The sequence below is a fragment of the Pholis gunnellus genome (assembly GCF_910591455.1).
Source record: "Pholis gunnellus genome assembly, chromosome: 12".
Lineage (NCBI taxonomy): Eukaryota > Metazoa > Chordata > Actinopteri > Perciformes > Pholidae > Pholis > Pholis gunnellus.
In genome coordinates, this window is record NC_136539.1 from 24386315 (window position 1) to 24405313 (window position 18999).

Genomic DNA, 18999 nt, shown 5'->3' on the forward strand with positions numbered 1-18999 from the left:
GTAAAGTAACTAAAAAAGTAACTTTAAAAGTAAAGTAACTAAAAAAGTAACTTTAAAAGTAAAGTAACTTTAAAAGTAAAGTAACTAAAAAAGTAACTAAAAAAGTAAAGTAACTAAAAAAGTAACTTTAAAAGTAAAGTAACTTTAAAAGTAACTAAAAAAGCAAAGTAACTAAAAAAGTAACTTTAAAAGTAAAGTAACTAAAAAAGTAACTTTAAAAGTAAAGTAACTAAAAAAGTAACTTTAAAAATAAAGTAACTTTAAAAGTAACTAAAAAAGTAAAGTAACTAAAAAAGTAACTTTAAAAGTAAAGTAACTTTAAAAGTAACTTTGGAAGTAAAGTAACTAAAAAAGTAACTAAAAAAGTAAAGTAACTTTAAAAGTAACTTTAAAAGTAAAGTAACTAAAAGAGTAACTAAAAAAGTAAAGTAACTAAAAAAGTAACTTTAAAAGTAAAGTAACTTTAAAAGTAACTAAAAAAGTAAAGTAACTAAAAAAGTAACTTTAAAAATAAAGTAACTAAAAAAGTAACTTTAAAAGTAAAGTAACTTTAAAAGTAACTTTAAAAGTAAAGTAACTAAAAAAGTACCTAAAAAAGTAAAGTAACTAAAAAAGTAACTTTAAAAGTAAAGTAACTTTAAAAGTAACTAAAAAAGTAAAGTAACTAAAAAAGTAACTTTAAAAGTAAAGTAACTAAAAAAGTAACTTTAAAAGTAAAGTAACTAAAAAAGTAACTTTAAAAGTAAAGTAACTTTAAAAGTAACTAAAAAAGTAAAGTAACTAAAAAAGTAACTTTAAAAGTAAAGTAACTAAAAAAGCAACTTTAAAAATAAAGTAACTTAAGTAAAGTTATGACTTTTCGACATGGTACACTGACTTTTTCATGACTTTTTACGACATCCTATCCTATGCTGTTTATAACTCCGCAGCAACTCCCTTCATCAACATCAATTGTCTTCCTTCAGGATGGAGTCCAATCGCCAAAGACGTTGCACTATTTACATTTGTACAATGTGTAATAAATTATTGTGAAATTCTAATGAAGTCTCTCCTGATTGAATGACTTTTTTGACTGTTTTTCGACTTTAACCCCAGTAGAACAAACTGAAAAAACACAATTGGGTTTCATCATTAAATTCTTTTCTTTACTGCATTTGCACATAATTCACTGAACACACGGAAGTCCACAAGCATCCAATACATAAACTGACCGATGAAAACAAGGTAAAAACAATACGTCTGTAATAAAATACACTTTCATGTTCTTATATGCATAATATAAAAACAATAAAGGAAAATATTTAAATTGCAGTAATTACTATTTACAAAAGGCATTTTCTTTTAAAAGGAACTTTTACAACTTCAGTACCTAAAATAAATCAAACTATATGCAGGTCAGGTGCAGTAGTACAAAAAGGCTTTGATATCAGGAGAGTAAGGTGACAGTTTTACAGCAGGACAGAAAGGCGGGATAAGGCCTGATGAACATTAGGTAGCCTGGAGGAGTTCACCAATGAGGAGCGAGTGCTTTTCCTCCGTTTCGTCTCTGGCCGGTCCAGGTTGCCTTCCAACCCAGCTGATATCACGCAGAAGTTCCAAATCATCAAGGTTGATAGGGTGAGGTCATCGCTAACGGAAATAACGAGCCTGTTGACGAGGGCAAACATATCAATAGTACAAACTACTAAACTTTTTCCCCCTATCATGTCCTACAGCCCGTCAACGGCCTCCCTACTGCACAGACCTGCTTCTTCCTGTTTCGCCTGCCCCCTTACACGAGCCAGGTCATCCTCGCTGAGCGTCTGCGTTACTCCATCCACAACTGCCCCTCCATCGACAACTACATGCTGACCCACAACACCGACGCAGCAGACAGCTCCGACACAGAGGAGTGAAGCGGCCAGCTGTGGTCAACCTGGTGATGAATGTATCTTCTCCCATGCCATGCACATTATGCACTGAACACAGACTTCTATTCGCCAAACCTGTAAGGTAGTGTACTGTACTGTTTATATGTTGGTTGAAATTAAAGATATGTGTAGTTTTGGTTTTCCAAATGTGCAAGGTGTTGTAATTAATGCAGTGCTTACTCTGAATCAACACTACAGGGATACGGAATAAGAGTTTTTCAAATAAAAATAAAGTAACTAAGAAAGTAACTTTAAAAGTAAAGTAACTTTAAAAGTAAAGTAACTAAAAAAGTAACTTTAAAAGTAAAGTAACTTTAAAAGTAACTAAAAAAGTAAAGTAACTAAAAAAGTAACTTTAAAAGTAAAGTAACTAAAAAAGCAACTTTAAAAATAAAGTAACTTAAGTAAAGTTATGACTTTTCGACATGGTACACTGACTTTTTCATGACTTTTTTCGACATCCTATACTATGCTGTTTATAACTCCGCAGCAACTCCCTTCATCAACATCAATTGTCTTCCTTCAGGATGGAGTCCAATCGCCAAAGACGTTGCACTATTCACATTTGTACAATGTGTAATAAATGATTGTGAAATTCAAATGAAGTCTCTCCTGATTGAATGACTTTTTTGACTGTTTTTCGACTTTAACCCCAGTAGAACAAACTGAAAAAACACAATTGGGTTTCATCATTAAATTCTTTTCTTTACTGCATTTGCACATAATTCACTGAACACACGGAAGTCCAGTTTGACTCTGTGTTTGACTCTTTGTTTGAACCTTTGTTTGACTCTTTGATTGACTCTTTGTTTGACTCTGTTTAACTCTTTGTTTGACTCTTTGTTTGACTCTGTTTGACTTTGTTTGACTCTTTGTTTGACTCTTTGTTTGACTCTTTGTTTGACTCTGTTTGACTCTTTGTTTGACTCTTTGTTTGACTCTGTTTGACTCTGTGTTTGACTCTATGTTTGACTCTTTGTTTGACTCTGTGTTTGACTCTTTGTTTGACTCTTTGTTTGACTCTGTGTTTTACTCTTTGTTTGACTCTATGTTTGACTCTTTGTTTGACTTTGTTTGACTCTTTGTTTGACTCTTTGTTTGACTCTGTTTGACTCTGTTTGACTCTGTGTTTGACTCTTTGTTTGACTCTGTTTGACTCTGTGTTTGACTCTGTGTTTGACTTTGTGTTTGACTCTTTGTTTGACTGTTTGACTCTTTGTTTGACTCTATGTTTGACTCTTTGTTTGACTCTTTGTTTGACTCTGTTTGACTCTGTTTGACTCTGTGTTTGACTTTGTGTTTGACTCTATGTTTGACTCTGTGTTTGACTCTGTGTTTGACTTTGTGTTTGACTCTTTGTTTGACTCTGTTTGACTCTGTGTTTGACTCTTTGTTTGACTCTGTTTGACTCTGTGTTTGACTCTGTGTTTGACTTTGTGTTTGACTCTTTGTTTGACTCTGTTTGACTCTGTGTTTGACTCTGTTTGACTCTATGTTTGACTCTTTGTTTGACTCTGTGTTTGACTCTTTGTTTTACTCTTTGTTTGACTCTACGTTTGACTCTTTGTTTGACTTTGTTTGACTCTTTGTTTGACTCTTTGTTTGACTCTGTTTGACTCTGTTTGACTCTGTGTTTGACTCTTTGTTTGACTCTGTTTGACTCTGTGTTTGACTCTGTGTTTGACTTTGTGTTTGACTCTTTGTTTGACTGTTTGACTCTTTGTTTGACTCTATGTTTGACTCTTTGTTTGACTCTTTGTTTGACTCTGTTTGACTCTGTTTGACTCTGTGTTTGACTTTGTGTTTGACTCTTTGTTTGACTCTTTGTTTGACTCTGTTTGACTCTGTGTTTGACTTTGTGTTTGACTCTTTGTTTGACTCTTTGTTTGACTCTGTTTGACTCTGTTTGACTCTGTGTTTGACTTTGTGTTTGACTCTTTGTTTGACTCTGTTTGACTCTTTGTTTGACTCTTTGTTTGACTCTATGTTTGACTCTTTGTTTGACTCTTTGTTTGACTTTGTTTGACTTTGTTTGCTGCAGTTCAGCACATTTTACAAAACAAGATGACAGACATTTTGTTTTTGGGTGACTGGATTAAACATCTCAAGAACAAAAACAACAAAAATGAAAAAGACATTTTGGTCGTTTAGTTTGAAATGAAATAATCCCGTGAACAGATGATTCTCTGTGTTCACTTACAGACATTACTTCAGATACATAACGGTGATTGAGGACTAATGTCAGTTCATTGAACGAAGACACAAAGACCCAAAGAGATGTTAAGATGCAAAACTAAAATGTTTTCTATAAATGATAGAAAACGACTTCAAAAAGACACAATTCAATCAGGAGATTCATCATAATTCCCACAAAGAGACGCAAACGACACAAAGCAGAAAGATCTCAAAGAGAAACTAAACAACCTCAAAGAGACAAAGAACGACCACAAACGGTACAAAAACCAGCACTAAAAGAAAGAAATATTATATTTGTATTATTATTAAATAGTGGAAGATTTCAACCAGCAGGATGTTGACAGAAAGGACCAGAGACTGAAGGAGTCCGGCTCTATAATACATAACATTATATACAGTATCTATATATATACTGTATATATATATATATATATATATATATATATATATAGATATGTATTATAAATGTTCTGCTGGCTAACACTGACACCTGGAGGCAGAGACTACACACTGCATCTACTTATGTTTCCCACCACCTGATCAATTCTTTACTTTTAGGATTTTTATTGAGTTTGATGACAATAAGAAAATTATAGAAAATTGCCAGTTTTATTTTTAATCTTGATAAAATGATGAGAAGCTCTCCGAACAATGATTATTCTTATGATTATTGTCAAATAGTGTCTTTATAGCTGAATACAAGTATTGTTATTAGCTATTTATTACATCTTCTAAACCCTAAAGGGGATTCAAAGTGCATGAAGCCAAGTTTAGATGAAAGTATATCAGACGTATGGACCAGTGATCTCACATGTGAGTTATAATACTGTGAAGTGTTCGTGGTTAAAGGATATATGAAGCACATATGAACAGTGAAACAGGTCATTCCTGCTGTTAATGTTAAATATATATAATTATTAATATTCAGTATGAACGGGAGAAAAAACCTGTTTCCATGTTCATATCTGCACCTGACTAAACATTTAACACAAACTTTAAACAATTACAAACCTGTCAGTTAGGATATCTGTGACTAGTATCACAGTCAGTAGAGGGAAGCTTTCAAACACTTAAAGATGCTCATGAAGTTCACTTCAATGTGTGGCTGTACAATAACCTTTTATGATTTGTTATAACATACTATACTCAGACTTTTTTACTTTTTTCGAGCTCATGGATGAAGAAGACTCCTTGTGACTCATCGCCATTGATCCTGACGCTACGGATGGAAACAGTAAATACGTTAACCTTCAGGATTTGACATTGGGACTAAATCTGCTCGGGTACTTGAGGCCGGTGCTCACCTTTAAGTGCCAGTTGCTGCTCTCGGTAGGCTGTGATCTTCATTCGCATGGACTGGAACACCTGTCCGCTGAAGGAGAAGGAGGTTTTGGAGACTCCTCCCTCTGATGTCATCTCACAGGTGTACTCTCCCTGATCGCTGTCTGCCAGGTCGTGGATTAGAAGGCTGCAGGAGCCCTCGGAGTAGTGCGCCTCAAAGCGGCTACTCTGTGAGAGCCTCCTCCCGTTCACGTACCACACCACCTCCCTGACGCTGCTCTCACAGACACAGGACATCCTCACCGAGCCCTCGCTGGCCTCGGCCCTAAGCTGACTCAGGACCTTGGGAGGTTTCGGGATCGGGGATTTGACGGTGGGTGGAGACACAACCCTCTTGGGGGACATGACGGGAGGAGGAGACTTCACCCTCGGAGGTGATTTGATTCCTTCGGGCTCAGGGGACTTCAAGGCCCTCGGTGACTTTATTTCACTTTTTTTCGACATACTATAATTCGTTTTTTTTACATATTTTCCAAATAAAATAGAAGCACAAAAAAATGAACACAAACAAAAACCACAGCAGAGACGACGTGTAGTGCTGATAATCATGCTTTATTAAATCAATAATTGGAGAAAAACTCAAGGAGGCTGCGAAACGCTAACAACTCTAACTTCAGTCAAAGCAAAGTGCTGAGCACCACGCGACACCGCCACGTCACTCCGTCCTCGTTTAGTCGTGGTTGGTTGGTTGGTTTTCGGCTGCCTGGCGGCGCCCAGCTTGACTGACTCCTAAAATCTAAACACACAAACACTCTGCAGACCTCCGAGAGACAGCTCTGCTTCTGCAAAACGAGCAAAACAAGGACGGACTCTTATTTTTCCCGTGATTTGCCGGGTCGATGGTGCGACTGAAGAGCCCGAGCGAGCAGGTCGGTTTGCCAGAAGCAGAGCACAAAAAACAAAAACAAAAGAAACACTTGTGCTCAGGGAGTGCAGGCCGCTCGCACTGTGAGCGTGTCATTGAAATGGCGGTACGACATAATCAGTCAAAGCGTGAGGTCCGGTCGTCCTGCTTACATGAGGGTATATGCAAACAGCACTCGGGATCTCACGCTCGTGTTACAAAGCGACAGCACCGCGGTGCCGTCGAAGTTCTGTCTCCGATTGAGTGAACATCAACAGGGAGCCTCTCTACCTGTTGAGGCGATCTTTAGACTTCAACGTAATGTTGAGGCACAAAGTTTAGTTTCTCCGTTTAATAACAGGGTATTCGTTCCTCGTGGAACTTTCTCCTGTTTAAACATTTTTAGTTTCATTTTAGTTTCAGTTCATATTATTGTCATAAATAACAATGCATACATTTCCCATAACCGTTAAATTCGGCTATATACATTATGTACATGTGTCACAGAAAAATGGATCAAAAGTCCTAAGTCATAGTTATCCAATATGGCACATTTTATAACAACGTTAGACTCTGAGTCTAGTTTGGCATAAATTAATGTCAAGATTGGTACAAAAATAGTTCATATTTACAAGAACAGAAATCCAGATCTTTGTCACGTAGATTATTTCGCTCGATTAATAAATAAAAAGGCATGAAAGTAGGGAAAAGGGGAAGTTTGGATATTAGTTTTGTTTTCGTTTCTACGCTGATCGAATGCTAATGTGAACAGTCGCCGTGTCGGATCCGAGGTCGTTGGACAGCTTCAGGGTGTAAGTCCCGGCGTCTTCCTCCTTCACCCCGGTGATGATGAGGGTTGTCAGGTCTTCCGAGGTATCGATGTGGAAGCGTCCGCCGGCCGTCACCTCGATGGTTCTGCCGCTGCGGGACCACTGGATGTGTTTGGCATCGCCGGAAAAGGCGCAGGTGACGGTCAGGACTTTGCCCGGCTCGATGCTGATGTCCTCTGGCAGAGCCTCGATCCTGGGAGCAGAACCTGGAGACCACAGTGCATGTAGATCAGTGCACACGGAGTGTTTAAAATAAGATTTAAGAGGCCACTAGGGGGATGGGGATCGTTAGGACCTTATCAAGACTGCTTATCGGTTCAGTTCCTTATCGGTTCTTTTTGATTATATTGTGAGAAAAAAAGATCAACATTGATTTGTTATTCTTGTATTAACCAGGCGGCACCGGTTCCTGTTTAGAACCGGGTTTGGGGGGGGGGGGGGGGATCCCTAATGGCCACAGCATTTGACAACAGAGAATAAGGAATGCAGAAGAGCATTTAGATTTATTAAATCCGGCTAGTAAAAACACGTAGTGCTGCTAAATTAACTTGGGTTTGTTTTGCATTGGAAGTTTATGGTTTGTAGCTATTCAGTTAACAAAGAAGTGCCTTTTTGTTGCCTCTGAATATTAAAGTGGAAATGACTAAGCTACTTTTAAAAGACCACATAAGAACAACTATTTAACAGATTTCATTCCCGATCTTACCGATTGCTCTGAACGAGGATCCCTCCACGTGGGAGGAGCTGCCGGAGCTCATGGCGTACGTCTCAGACGCCATGGAGGACATGCTGGACATGGACATGGTCTCAAGCTTCATCTCAGCTGCCATGCTACTGATGGAGCTGGACTCCATCATGGAGGACATCATGGCGTGCTGGGCGGAGGAGGAGGAGAAGGAGGACGACTCCTCCATCACGTGCATTTCCTTCTTCATCATCATGGACGAGCTCATGGATGAAGAAGACTCCTTGTGACTCATCGCCATTGATCCTGACGCTACGGATGGAAACAGTAAATACGTTAACCTTCAGGATTTGACATTGGGACTAAATCTGCTCGGGTACTTGAGGCCGGTGCTCACCTTTAAGTGCCAGTTGCTGCTCTCGGTAGGCTGTGATCTTCATTCGCATGGACTGGAACACCTGTCCGCTGAAGGAGAAGGAGGTTTTGGAGACTCCTCCCTCTGATGTCATCTCACAGGTGTACTCTCCCTGATCGCTGTCTGCCAGGTCGTGGATTAGAAGGCTGCAGGAGCCCTCGGAGTAGTGCGCCTCAAAGCGGCTACTCTGTGAGAGCCTCCTCCCGTTCACGTACCACACCACCTCCCTGACGCTGCTCTCACAGACACAGGACATCCTCACCGAGCCCTCGCTGGCCTCGGCCCTAAGCTGACTCAGGACCTTGGGAGGTTTCGGGATCGGGGATTTGACGGTGGGTGGAGACACAACCCTCTTGGGGGACATGACGGGAGGAGGAGACTTCACCCTCGGAGGTGATTTGATTCCTTCGGGCTCAGGGGACTTCAAGGCCCTCGGTGATTTAATGCCTGAAGGTTCTGGTGACTTGATTCCTCTTGGTGATTTGATTCCTGCAGGTTCTGGAGATTTGACTCCATATGGTGATTTGATCCCTGCAGGTTCTGGAGATTTGACTCTTACTGGGGATTTGATTCCTGCAGGTTCTGGAGATTTGACTCCATATGGTGATTTGATCCCTGCAGGTTCTGGAGATTTGACTCCTACTGGTGATTTGATTCCTGCAGGTTCTGGAGATTTGACTCCATATGGTGATTTGATCCCTGCAGGTTCTGGAGATTTGACTCTTACTGGTGATTTGATTCCTGCAGGTTCTGGAGATTTGACTCCATATGGTGATTTGATTCCTGCAGGTTCTGGAGATTTGACTCCTACTGGTGATTTGATTCCTGCAGGTTCTGGAGATTTGACTCCATATGGTGATTTGATTCCTGCAGGTTCTGGAGATTTGACTCCTACTGGTGATTTGATTCCTGCAGGTTCTGGAGATTTGACTCCTACTGGTGATTTGATTCCTGCAGGTTCTGGAGATTTGACTCCTACTGGTGATTTGATTCCTGCAGGTTCTGGAGATTTGACTCCATATGGTGATTTGATTCCTGCAGGTTCTGGAGATTTGACTCCTACTGGTGATTTGATTCCTGCAGGTTCTGGAGATTTGACTCCATATGGTGATTTGATTCCTGCAGGTTCAGGTGACTTCACTCTCTCCGGAGACTTGGCTGGTGGTGTTGACTTGTGTCTGGGTTCAGGAGATTTTATACCCTGTGGTGACTTAACTCCCTCAGGTTCAGGAGATTTTACACTTGGCGTTGGCGACTTTATACTCGGCACTGGCGAAGTCACACTCGGCGTTGGCGACTTCACACTTGGAGTAGGAGAAGTTACGCTTGGTTCAGGAGACTTCACACTTGGAGCTGGTGATTTGATTGAAGGCTCAGGCGACTTGATGCTCGGGACCGGGGAAGCTACGGAGGGAGCCCGTGAAGTGACTGAAGGCTCTGGTGACTTCACACTGGAAGTGGGTGACTTTACAGCTTTGACCTCCTCTTTGGGAGCCGGTCTGCGGATGGTCAAGGTGAAGTGAGCCTCCTGTCTGCCTGCTGAGTTCTCTACCACCACCGTGTAACTGCCCTCATCGGAGACTGTCACGGAAGAGATCTCCAGGCTGGACTTGTACTGAGTGGTGGTGACCTGGATGCGGTGAGATGAGACGATGGTTCTGCTCTCGTACATCCATGTCACAGTTGGTGCAGGCTCCCCATCGATATCACAGGAGAATCTGGCTGTCTCTCCCTCTGCAACCGTCACAGACTGGGGCTTAGTGAGGATTTTGGCAGGAAGAGAAGGCTTCACCGTGTGGACAGCAACTTCCTCAGATATAGCAGCAGCAGAAGACGACTTCACTTTAGCTTCAGACAAGGTGCGTTTCCCGGTCAGAGAAAACTTTTCCGATGAGTAGGAGGAATCAGATGACAGGTATTCAGCAGAGGCATACTTGATGGATGAATCATACCTCTCAGCAGAGGCGTACCTCTCAGCAGAGGCGTACCTCTCAGCAGAGGCGTACCTCTCAGCAGAGGAGTACCTCTCAGAGGAGGCGGCATATCTTTCACGGGTCGAAACCTCATGTGTCTCTGTGAGCTTAGACGTGCTCTCCGCCACCTGAAGGTGGGACTCGGAAGCATAGCCAGCTTTGAAGTGGGTGGTGTGATAGTGGTCGATTCGAGTGACTTCAGGGACATATCCTTTGGGAACATCCTCGTCCCTGCGGCGAGAGGAGAAGGTGGTGTAGCCGCCACCTGACACATCGAGGGTGGCGTAGTCGGAAGCTTCTCCCTTGGAGTTGGAGCACACACAGCGGTATGTGCCACTGTCTTCCTCCTGGCAGTCCAGAATAGTGATGGACAGAACACCGCTCATGTTAGTGAAGACGTATTTCTCACTGCTTTCAGTGATTGCAGTTCCATTGTGGAGCCACTTGACCTCGGCCACTGGCTTGCTTTGCATGTTCAGGGTGAATTTAGTGTCTTGGCCAATCGGTATGCGATGAGAGCGCATCCTGACGGTCACACGGGGCATATGGTCCAGGCTGAAAGGTGTCTGGCTAACCACCTGATATTTCCTCTCGGACTTCAGGGCAGCCTTTTTGGCCTCATAGCGGGACATGATGTCAAAGCGGGCGGACCGCTCGAACCTGGAGGAGGAGCGGGACGACCTCTCGACGGACCTGATGGGGCTGGGAGAGCGAGGACGGGTCCTCTCAGGGGTGGGCGACCTCCTCAACACGACCTCGCCCTCTACTTCCACGGGCGGCCTGGAACGTGACGGTCTGATCAGCTCTGAGACTGGACGCATGAGCTCGATGTACGTGGGAGAAAGTGACCTTCTCCTCCTCGTGAACTGAGAAACGGTGCGTTTCTTCTTTGTTTCAGCGACCTCGACAGCCTCGTACCTCACCTCCTGCCTGCTCTCTTCAAGTTCCATGGCACGCCGCTCCATGCGGACAGGACTGCGGGTGGGAGAGGCAGAAAAGCCCAGCTCCAGTTCGTCCTCCAGCATCATTTTCTCCTCCTCGGTTCTCCTCACGGAAAGGTGCCTGTCATCCACAGGCATCAGCAGCTCCTCATCACTAATGTCTCCCAGAGATCTCCTTCTGGATCTGAAGGAGACCTCGGATTCAGTATAAAGTGTACAGCGGGCGGGCCTGACAGTCTCCAAATCATCCAGAGTGAGTTTTGGAATACGCCATCTTGGCCTGTACTGGTCGGTGATTCTAGGGAGGGGCATGACATAGAACTGCTCCCACCTGGACAGGCGAATACGTCTCTGCCTCTTCTGCACAATCCTCTCCATCTTCTCTGAAACCTCATACTGGTCCCTAATTTTTCTGTACCACTTCATGTCAGAGAGAGGCACAAACTGTTTGATGGCTTTGTCCTCATCCAGATTTCTGCGATCATGGACCAGAGGCTCAGGGATCTCATAAGGCATGAAGATCCTCCTCTCCTCCTCCAGCTTCTTGGTCTCTGACTTCTCTACCGAGATGTCAAACTCACCCTCAACGTGCTTGGTGCTTACTGCAGGCTTGTACATCTCTGCAGCGAATTTGAGTGCATTCTGGGCTGTGGGGTTGAAAGGTACGTGCTCCTCGGTGGCAACAATTTGCAGAGCCATCTTGTTAGTCTTTTCAATTTGTTTCTGTACGTGTATGTATTTCTCCTCCTCGCTCTTGTACTCTCTCCTGGTGTAGGTAAGGCGGTCTACCTTCAGTGTAGCCTGGCAGCTTGCAGAGCCAGCAGAGTTGCTTGCGGTAACCTTGTACACACCGGCGTCCTCGAGTAGAGTATCTCTGATGTGCAAGACGTGGTAGTCAACGTCCTCCTGTATGACAACAACCTTGGAACCGAACTCTAGGGGATGGCCGTCCTTCTGCCATTTCAGAGTAGGAGTCGGGCTTCCTGAGACTCTGAGCTCGAAGCGGACGCTGTATCCCTCGACGCAATCAACATTAGCCAGCAGACGTTTGAACATCGGCCTCATAGTTTCCTGAGTTACAGGATGAGGTGTCACAGTGAGACGGGCCTGGCAGCTGTCTTCTCCAAACTTGTTGTGGGCCATGACAGTGTATTCTGCATCATCGTCCAAACTCAGGTTGTGGATCATCAGCTGGTACAGACCCGTATCACTGGTGAACGTGTACTTCCTGTCATCGTCACCTGGCTCGATTCTCTCCCCATTCTTTAGCCATGTTACGTGAGGCTCCGGGTGCACAGTGATAGTGACACCGAAGCGCACCTCGTCGCCAATGTAGGCAGAGCGATTGTAGAGAGGCAAAGTAAACTCTGGCGGCCTCTGCAGGAGTTTAGTCCTGTCAACTCTCCTCCTCAGCTTCTTGATGGAGCGGCTGATATAGTACTCTTTGATGCTCCTCACTGTCTCAACAAAGAGCTCTCCGTAAGCACTGTCCTCTCCATCATCACTCACCACCTTGCATCTGTACACACCATCATCACTCGCTTCAATGTCCTTGACATAGATGCTGGCAAAACCATTAATGTAAGTAATTTCATACTTGGCACTTGCGTGTAGCTGGCGGTTACTGTGGTACCATGACACCTGAGTATTCTTGTCGTAGTTGGTGATGCTACAAGTGAATCTGACGTGGCCGCCTTCTTCAGCGGAGCCATGCATGACTGGGCCAGTGCGAAGGCCATGGTACTCAGTTCCAATCTTCACTTTACCCACTGCCAATCCTCTCTGGTTCTTGAAGGCGCCACCATAGGCAACACGAGCTGCAGATACAATGGTATCTGTCCTCTTTACCAGAGACTGGTAGTACCTTCTGTGTTTCAATGTCCTAATGACCTTGTTGCTGACATTCTCAATCTTCATCTTGAGCCATGGGTGCTGCAGAGCCTCATGGGCTGTCATACGGAGCTTCCTGTCTTTGACCAGAAGTCTGTCGATAAAGTCCATAGCCTCCAGGCTGATGTCCTTAAATGCTTCACTGTCAAATATGTATTCACAGTTGGAGATGTTCTCAATCATCTGAGTAGTGGACTCTGCCCCAAACGGATTCAGGCCACTGAGCAAAACGTAGGCCATTACACCAACAGACCACATATCAGTGGCTGTCGTGACCATGTCATGACGGTGGATCTCAGGGGCACAGTATTCCGGAGCTGAGAACGGCATTCTGACGTTTTCTCCTGGCACCAGTAGCCTAGCCTGGCCCATCTCAATGATCTTTATGGTGGTGCTTCTCCTTGTGGTGTAGACAATGTTGTCTGGGCGGATATCAAAGTGGCCGAAGTTGTGGCTATGCATGAACTTGAGGGCAGAGCAGACTTGTCTCAGGTAGTGGACAATCTCCTGCTCCGTAAGCTCGAAGTTGCTGCTGCCAAGGCGCTCGAAGATGTCAACTCCAGACATGAATTCAAAGATCAGGATGATCTCCTCCATGCTTTCAAAGTATTCATGCAGGTAGATGATATTCATGTGCCTTGCTGCGTTGAGGGCTTCAATTTCTCTGAGAACCAACTCACGGTCAGTTCCTTTGACCTTGATAAACTTGGCCATGAAGGTCTTCTTTGTGGCAATCTCTGTGCAGCGGTGGACCACTCCAAACTGGCAGCGAGAAAGTTCCTCAGAGATGACGTACTTGGAGGACAACTCCTTCACCTTGTAGAACAGAGCCTCTTCCTTGGTGACCTCTCTGGTTTCGTCCACTTCCTCGTCATAGTTCCGAATCACAGACTTGTCTTCCTTTGTGGTGATGGGCTCTGTCGGCTGAGAAGGAGAGCTCCGGCCAAACTGGTTTTCGGCGATGACGCGGAACTGGTACTTGGTCTTTCCGAATATGTTGATGATGGTAATGCTACAGTCAGCGGTCTGTCCAGCACAGATCCACCTGTCACTAGTGGTGGGACACTTCTCCACAATGTAGTTAATGATGTCGCTTCCACCATCATTGGCAGGTGGCTTCCAGGTCAAGGTGATGGAGTCCCGAGCAATGTCGCTGACGACCAGACCCTTTGGAGCATCAGGTATGTCAGCCACGTTCACCTCAATGGTTTGCTTGTCCGTTCCGAACCTGTTCTTTGCTGTTATAGCGTAGTAGCCAGTATCCTTCCTCTCCATTCCCTTCAGGAACACCAGGGAGGTGAACGACCTGGTGGTGATGACTTGGTGATAAGCAGAGTTGGAGAGGATCTCCTGACCCCTCTGCCAAGTGATTGCTGGCTCAGGCTTGCCAGAGATGGGGATCTTGATGGTGATGTTATCACCACGGACAGACTGGACTGCTCCCATTCCCTGGAGCTCCTTCGGCAGGTGGATCTTAGCAGGAACTGGAATTAAAATAAATATTTATTAAGATGTATTCAATTTAAGGAAGTACACTCGCAGAGGATGCAAGATAATGGATTCTAGAAAACATGAACAATATTTTGCAATACCAAAATGATGTCATTACCTTCCACCTCCAGGTTGGCTGTTGTAGAGATGGATCCTGAGGAGTTGGTTGCTCTGACTTGGTAAACTGTGGCATCGGCCTCATCAGCGGCAGTGATGACCAGCTGGTAGTAGCCTCCCTTGAACTCCTGGGCTTTAATCTTGGTTCCATCTGCCTCTATCTCTTTTCCACTGCGGTACCATTTCACCACAGGTTTGGGATATCCCACCACCTGGTCATGGGAAAAATAACAAAGTTAAAGTATACCCGTCTAAATGTTGACACAGCATTTGACTTCTTGAAAGTAAAATGAAATGTAGTTAAAATAAAGTACCTTGGTGACAAAGGTGGCATTGGCTTGGTATTTGGCGGTCATGTCCCTGATCTCCTCCCTGAACGCGGGAGCACGAGGAGACTGGTCGGACTTGGGGATGATCGCCGCTGAGATCTCACTCCAGTCGCTTTCACCGCCCAAGTTCTCACACTTGACGCGGAACTCATACTCAAAGCCCTCAATCAAGCCTGTGACCTCGAAACTGCTCTCCACCATCTTCTTGCTGGTTACTGACATCCACTTGTTCTGCTTCTTCTCACGTTTCTCCAAGTAGTAGCTGGAGATTTTAGCTCCACCGTCGCTGCTTGGAGGCTTCCAGCAGACCACACATGAGTCCTTGGTGGAGCTGATGATGAAGGGTTGCTGTGGTATGCCAGGTTTTTCTGAGAAATAAACCGGGAATGTTACTGCAGTGCTCATACATACCTGTGAAGTTAGTCCCGCCTCTCTGCAATGTAGCCACAGAAGCCAAAGCTGGCAAAATATGTTTGGACTTACCAAATGGACTTTTAACGATGACCACCGACGGGATCTCCAGAGACTCACTGACTCCGTATTGGTTCTTGGCAGAGACTCTGAAGTAGTAGCCGGCGCTCTCTATCAGGTTGGGGACACGACAGTTGGTGCCAGAAACGGAGGAGGACACCAGGTGCCACTGCTCGCCTTCTTTGGCCTCACGTTTCTCCACAATGTAGTTGGTGATCATGGAGCCGCCGTCGTCCTTTGGAGCCTTCCAGCTGATGACAATTGAGCTCTTCAGCAGGGCGTCAACAACAATAGGGCCCTCAGGGATGCTTGGTTTATCTGGAGAAAGAAAGGTTGTTTTTATTCATATACATGGGTCTAGTAAGAGTTATTTTTAATTGATATGTTTGACAAAGAATATTTTAGAATTAAGAAATTAGAATGACATGTCGAGTCAATCTGACTTGGTAAATGGTCTTCTTATTGACTTTCATTTGAGATTTAAAGATAATACAGATGTCTTCACTAGAGGCTATATTCTTTAATATTTAAACTTTCTTAGTTTTGTACTATTTCCTGTTCTCAGAAGTCTGGTGTTACCTTGGATTTCAACGCGGAGCACAGTGTCGACGGTTCCGTACGCGTTGCTAAGCTGCACCTTGTAGCGGCCGGCGTTGGTCTTCCTCTGGACGTTCCTCACCACCAGGTGGGAGTAGCTTTCAGTGTTTTCAAAAATAACATTCTCGGATGCGTTCAGAGGCTTCTTGTCGTAGAACCACATGATCTTGGGGATAGGACGTCCAATGTAGACGACATGGAGGCGAAGGCTGGTGCCGGCCCCGGCAAAATACTTCTCTTTCAGAGGGAAGCCGGGGTGGAACTGGGGCGCCGCCTGCAGTCGCAGCTTACCACTGGTCTCGACCTCTCCGGCTTCGTTGACGGCCCTGCAGGAGTAGCTGCCCTCGTCTTCCTGCTCGTCCGTCAGGATGCTGAGAGAGTGGTTACGGCCATCTGAGCTCATCTTATACTTGCGGCTCTGGATCAGTTCCTTGCCGTAGCGGTACCATCTGATCTCAGGCAGAGGTCTGCCAATGATGCCACAGGTGAGAGTGCCGGACTCACCAAGCTTGGTGGTTACGTCCTCGATCTCGTCCTTCAAAGCTGGAGCCTCACCAACTGCAGAAACATCAGCAAAGGTTTGATGTGAATCTAGATTTGATCAGCTTTTTACATTTTGCTGTAAACATTCTTGCAATCGTGATGCTGCTAGCTCAGTACCTGCTGTATATACATTATGATGACATGCACAAAAAACACAACATTCAACAACACATGATGTCTTGTTTAACTTTGTAAGACGCAGGTCGCATCACAAAGTGGCTGCGAGATTTTGATTTAACCAACATAAATACATGTTAAAGACGTATCACATAAACGCCTCTGAATTGTGCACCAGCTCACCGCTCAGTTTGGTCTTGATGCCCATGGGCGTGCGGCGAGGCCGGCTGCGTCCAGTCACGTTCTCAGCGAAGATTCTGAACTCATACTCGGTGGCCTCCATCAGACCGCCCATGGTGAACTGACGATCTTTGGAGCGCTCCTTGTTGCATTTCTTCCAGGCACTTTCTCCCGCCTGCCTGAACTCAATCCAGTAGCCCAGAATCTCCTTCCCGCCGTCATGCTCCGGCCTGAGCCAGTGGATGGTGATGCAGTCTTTGGTGATGGAGATGATGTCGATCTCTCCTGGTTGGCTAGGTTTGTCTATAAGGAGACAGACAGGAGGAGATTAATACTCAGGCGGAGTATTGTTCAAAGCAAGACTGCTGTGTTTTTCAAAGCCTCCTCTACTTAAACTACTTATTAGGTTATTCATGCAGAAATAGGCATCACGTAATGTTAACTCACCAAATGGATCTTTGCAGACCACGGACTCTGAAGCAGGACCAGGCTCGCTGTGCCCAATGTCGTTCTGAGCCACCACTCTGAACATATACTCTGCATCGGGGATCAGACCGGTGACGTTGTACATGGTGGTGGTGATGTGGGTCTTGTTGTGTCGGACCCACTTCTCCGTCGACACCTCTCTCCTTTCCACGTAGTATCCTGTGACGCGGGAGCCTCCATCGTCCCGGGGTCGGGCCCAGGACAGAGACACCGTGGTCTTGGTCACTTCCATGATCTCTGGTGGGTTGCTGGGAGGCTCTGGTGGGCCTGGAGGTGAAGTAAGTTGTTGCGCAATCAATATTTACAACAACAGCTATTGACATCAGAAGTACAGATATATATTGTGTTCAATGTGTATTTCTAATCAGAACACGGTCTATTAACGTACTCAATGCTACGAGGGATCGCACATTCAGAATAATCACGAAACAAAACTCACAAAGTGGTGTTTTGGGTGTAACAGCCTCCTCAGACTTGAGAGATCTGCTGATGCCGATCTGGTTCTCGGCAGAAATCTTGAAGTGGTACTGCACGTTCTCCTTCAGGCCCTTCACCACCAGAGAGGTCTCAGTTACCCGGGAGTCTACGGTACACCAGGCAACCTTGGGTACCTCTCGCCTTTCCACGATGTATCCCAGAATGTCGGAGCCGCCATCATCTGACGGTGGCCTCCAGCTGACCCGGACCGATCTGGCCTGAATGTCATCAAACTCCAGAGGGCCTTCTGGGATGTCCGGGCGACCGATCACCTTCACCTGGAGTAGAGATATGCAGAAAATTAAGCTCCAAATACATTTATTTTAATGTCACTTCTGTTACTGAAGCACATTTATCTGCACGATGAACAGCTCACCTTGATGTAAACGGCCTTCCTGCCACATTTGTTCTCCAGCACCAGGTCGTAGGTGCCGGTGTCGTCTTTGTGCGCCTCTTTGATGACCAGTTCGGTGATGTCATCATGGGTGGCGATCATGGCCCGGTGGGAGATGTCCCGCCCGTCCTTGGTCCACTTGCATATCGGGATGGGTTTACCCTTGATGGGCACTGACAGGTGGACGACTCCGCCCTGCCGCACCACGTAGCCCTCCGCGTATCTTTCATCGAGCTCGTAGTCGGGATGACCTGAGGAAGACACAGATTCCATTTTTGTTAGTTAAATTACAGATTAAAAGACAAAAATGTTAAATCATTTAAAACGAAGTAAAAGTGTGACAGGTATTTGACTGTAAAATGAAACTGTAATTTATGGATGTTTACCGAGCATCTCCTGGACTTTAACCACTCCAGGAACATCAGCCGGCTCTCCAGAACCACCGGCGTTGCAGGCGATGACCCTGAACTTGTACTCGGCGCCCTGGGGCATGTGGGTGAGCGTGTACTCGCACATCTTGGTGGTTGTGGTGTTGCACAGTGTCCATTCCACCTGGTCCACCTTCTGCATCTCGATGAAGTAACCGGTGATGACAGAACCGCCCTCTTCTTCGGGCGGCTGCCAGGCCAGAGTGACGGAGGTCCTGGTGGTGTCGGTGACGGTGGGCTGAACTGGACGACCTGGAGGCTCTGTTCAAAGAATACGGTGACTTTAGATAAATATGCTGACTCCACACTGGTGACATAATGACATTACAGAAGATCGGCAATAA

At 45.1% G+C, this 18999-nt stretch overlaps 2 protein-coding genes across 2 annotated transcripts in view; both read right to left on the reverse strand.

Moving 5' to 3' along the window:
- The window catches only part of LOC306704113 (titin-like), a gene marked incomplete at both ends in the record, with an annotated part of 30984 nt that extends 25093 nt beyond the window's left edge, over positions 1–5891 (reverse strand). The window contains 2 exons of the mRNA XM_079170326.1: positions 5267–5325; positions 5411–5891. Coding sequence (XP_079026452.1) covers positions 5267–5325; positions 5411–5891 — 540 coding nt within the window. The remainder of the gene's footprint in view (positions 1–5266; positions 5326–5410) is intronic.
- An 89-nt stretch (positions 5892–5980) lies between these two features.
- The window catches only part of ttn.2 (titin, tandem duplicate 2), a 202061-nt gene continuing 189042 nt past the window's right edge, over positions 5981–18999 (reverse strand). Inside the window, exons 238-249 of the mRNA XM_079170044.1 lie at positions 18614–18916; positions 18210–18478; positions 17796–18111; positions 17318–17623; positions 16874–17173; positions 16013–16588; positions 15446–15751; positions 14948–15330; positions 14635–14845; positions 8204–14509; positions 7828–8118; positions 5981–7327 (exon numbers count right to left, since the gene is read on the reverse strand). Of these exons, the coding sequence (XP_079026170.1) occupies positions 7035–7327; positions 7828–8118; positions 8204–14509; positions 14635–14845; positions 14948–15330; positions 15446–15751; positions 16013–16588; positions 16874–17173; positions 17318–17623; positions 17796–18111; positions 18210–18478; positions 18614–18916 (9860 nt within the window). The 3' untranslated portion in view covers positions 5981–7034. The remainder of the gene's footprint in view (positions 7328–7827; positions 8119–8203; positions 14510–14634; positions 14846–14947; positions 15331–15445; positions 15752–16012; positions 16589–16873; positions 17174–17317; positions 17624–17795; positions 18112–18209; positions 18479–18613; positions 18917–18999) is intronic.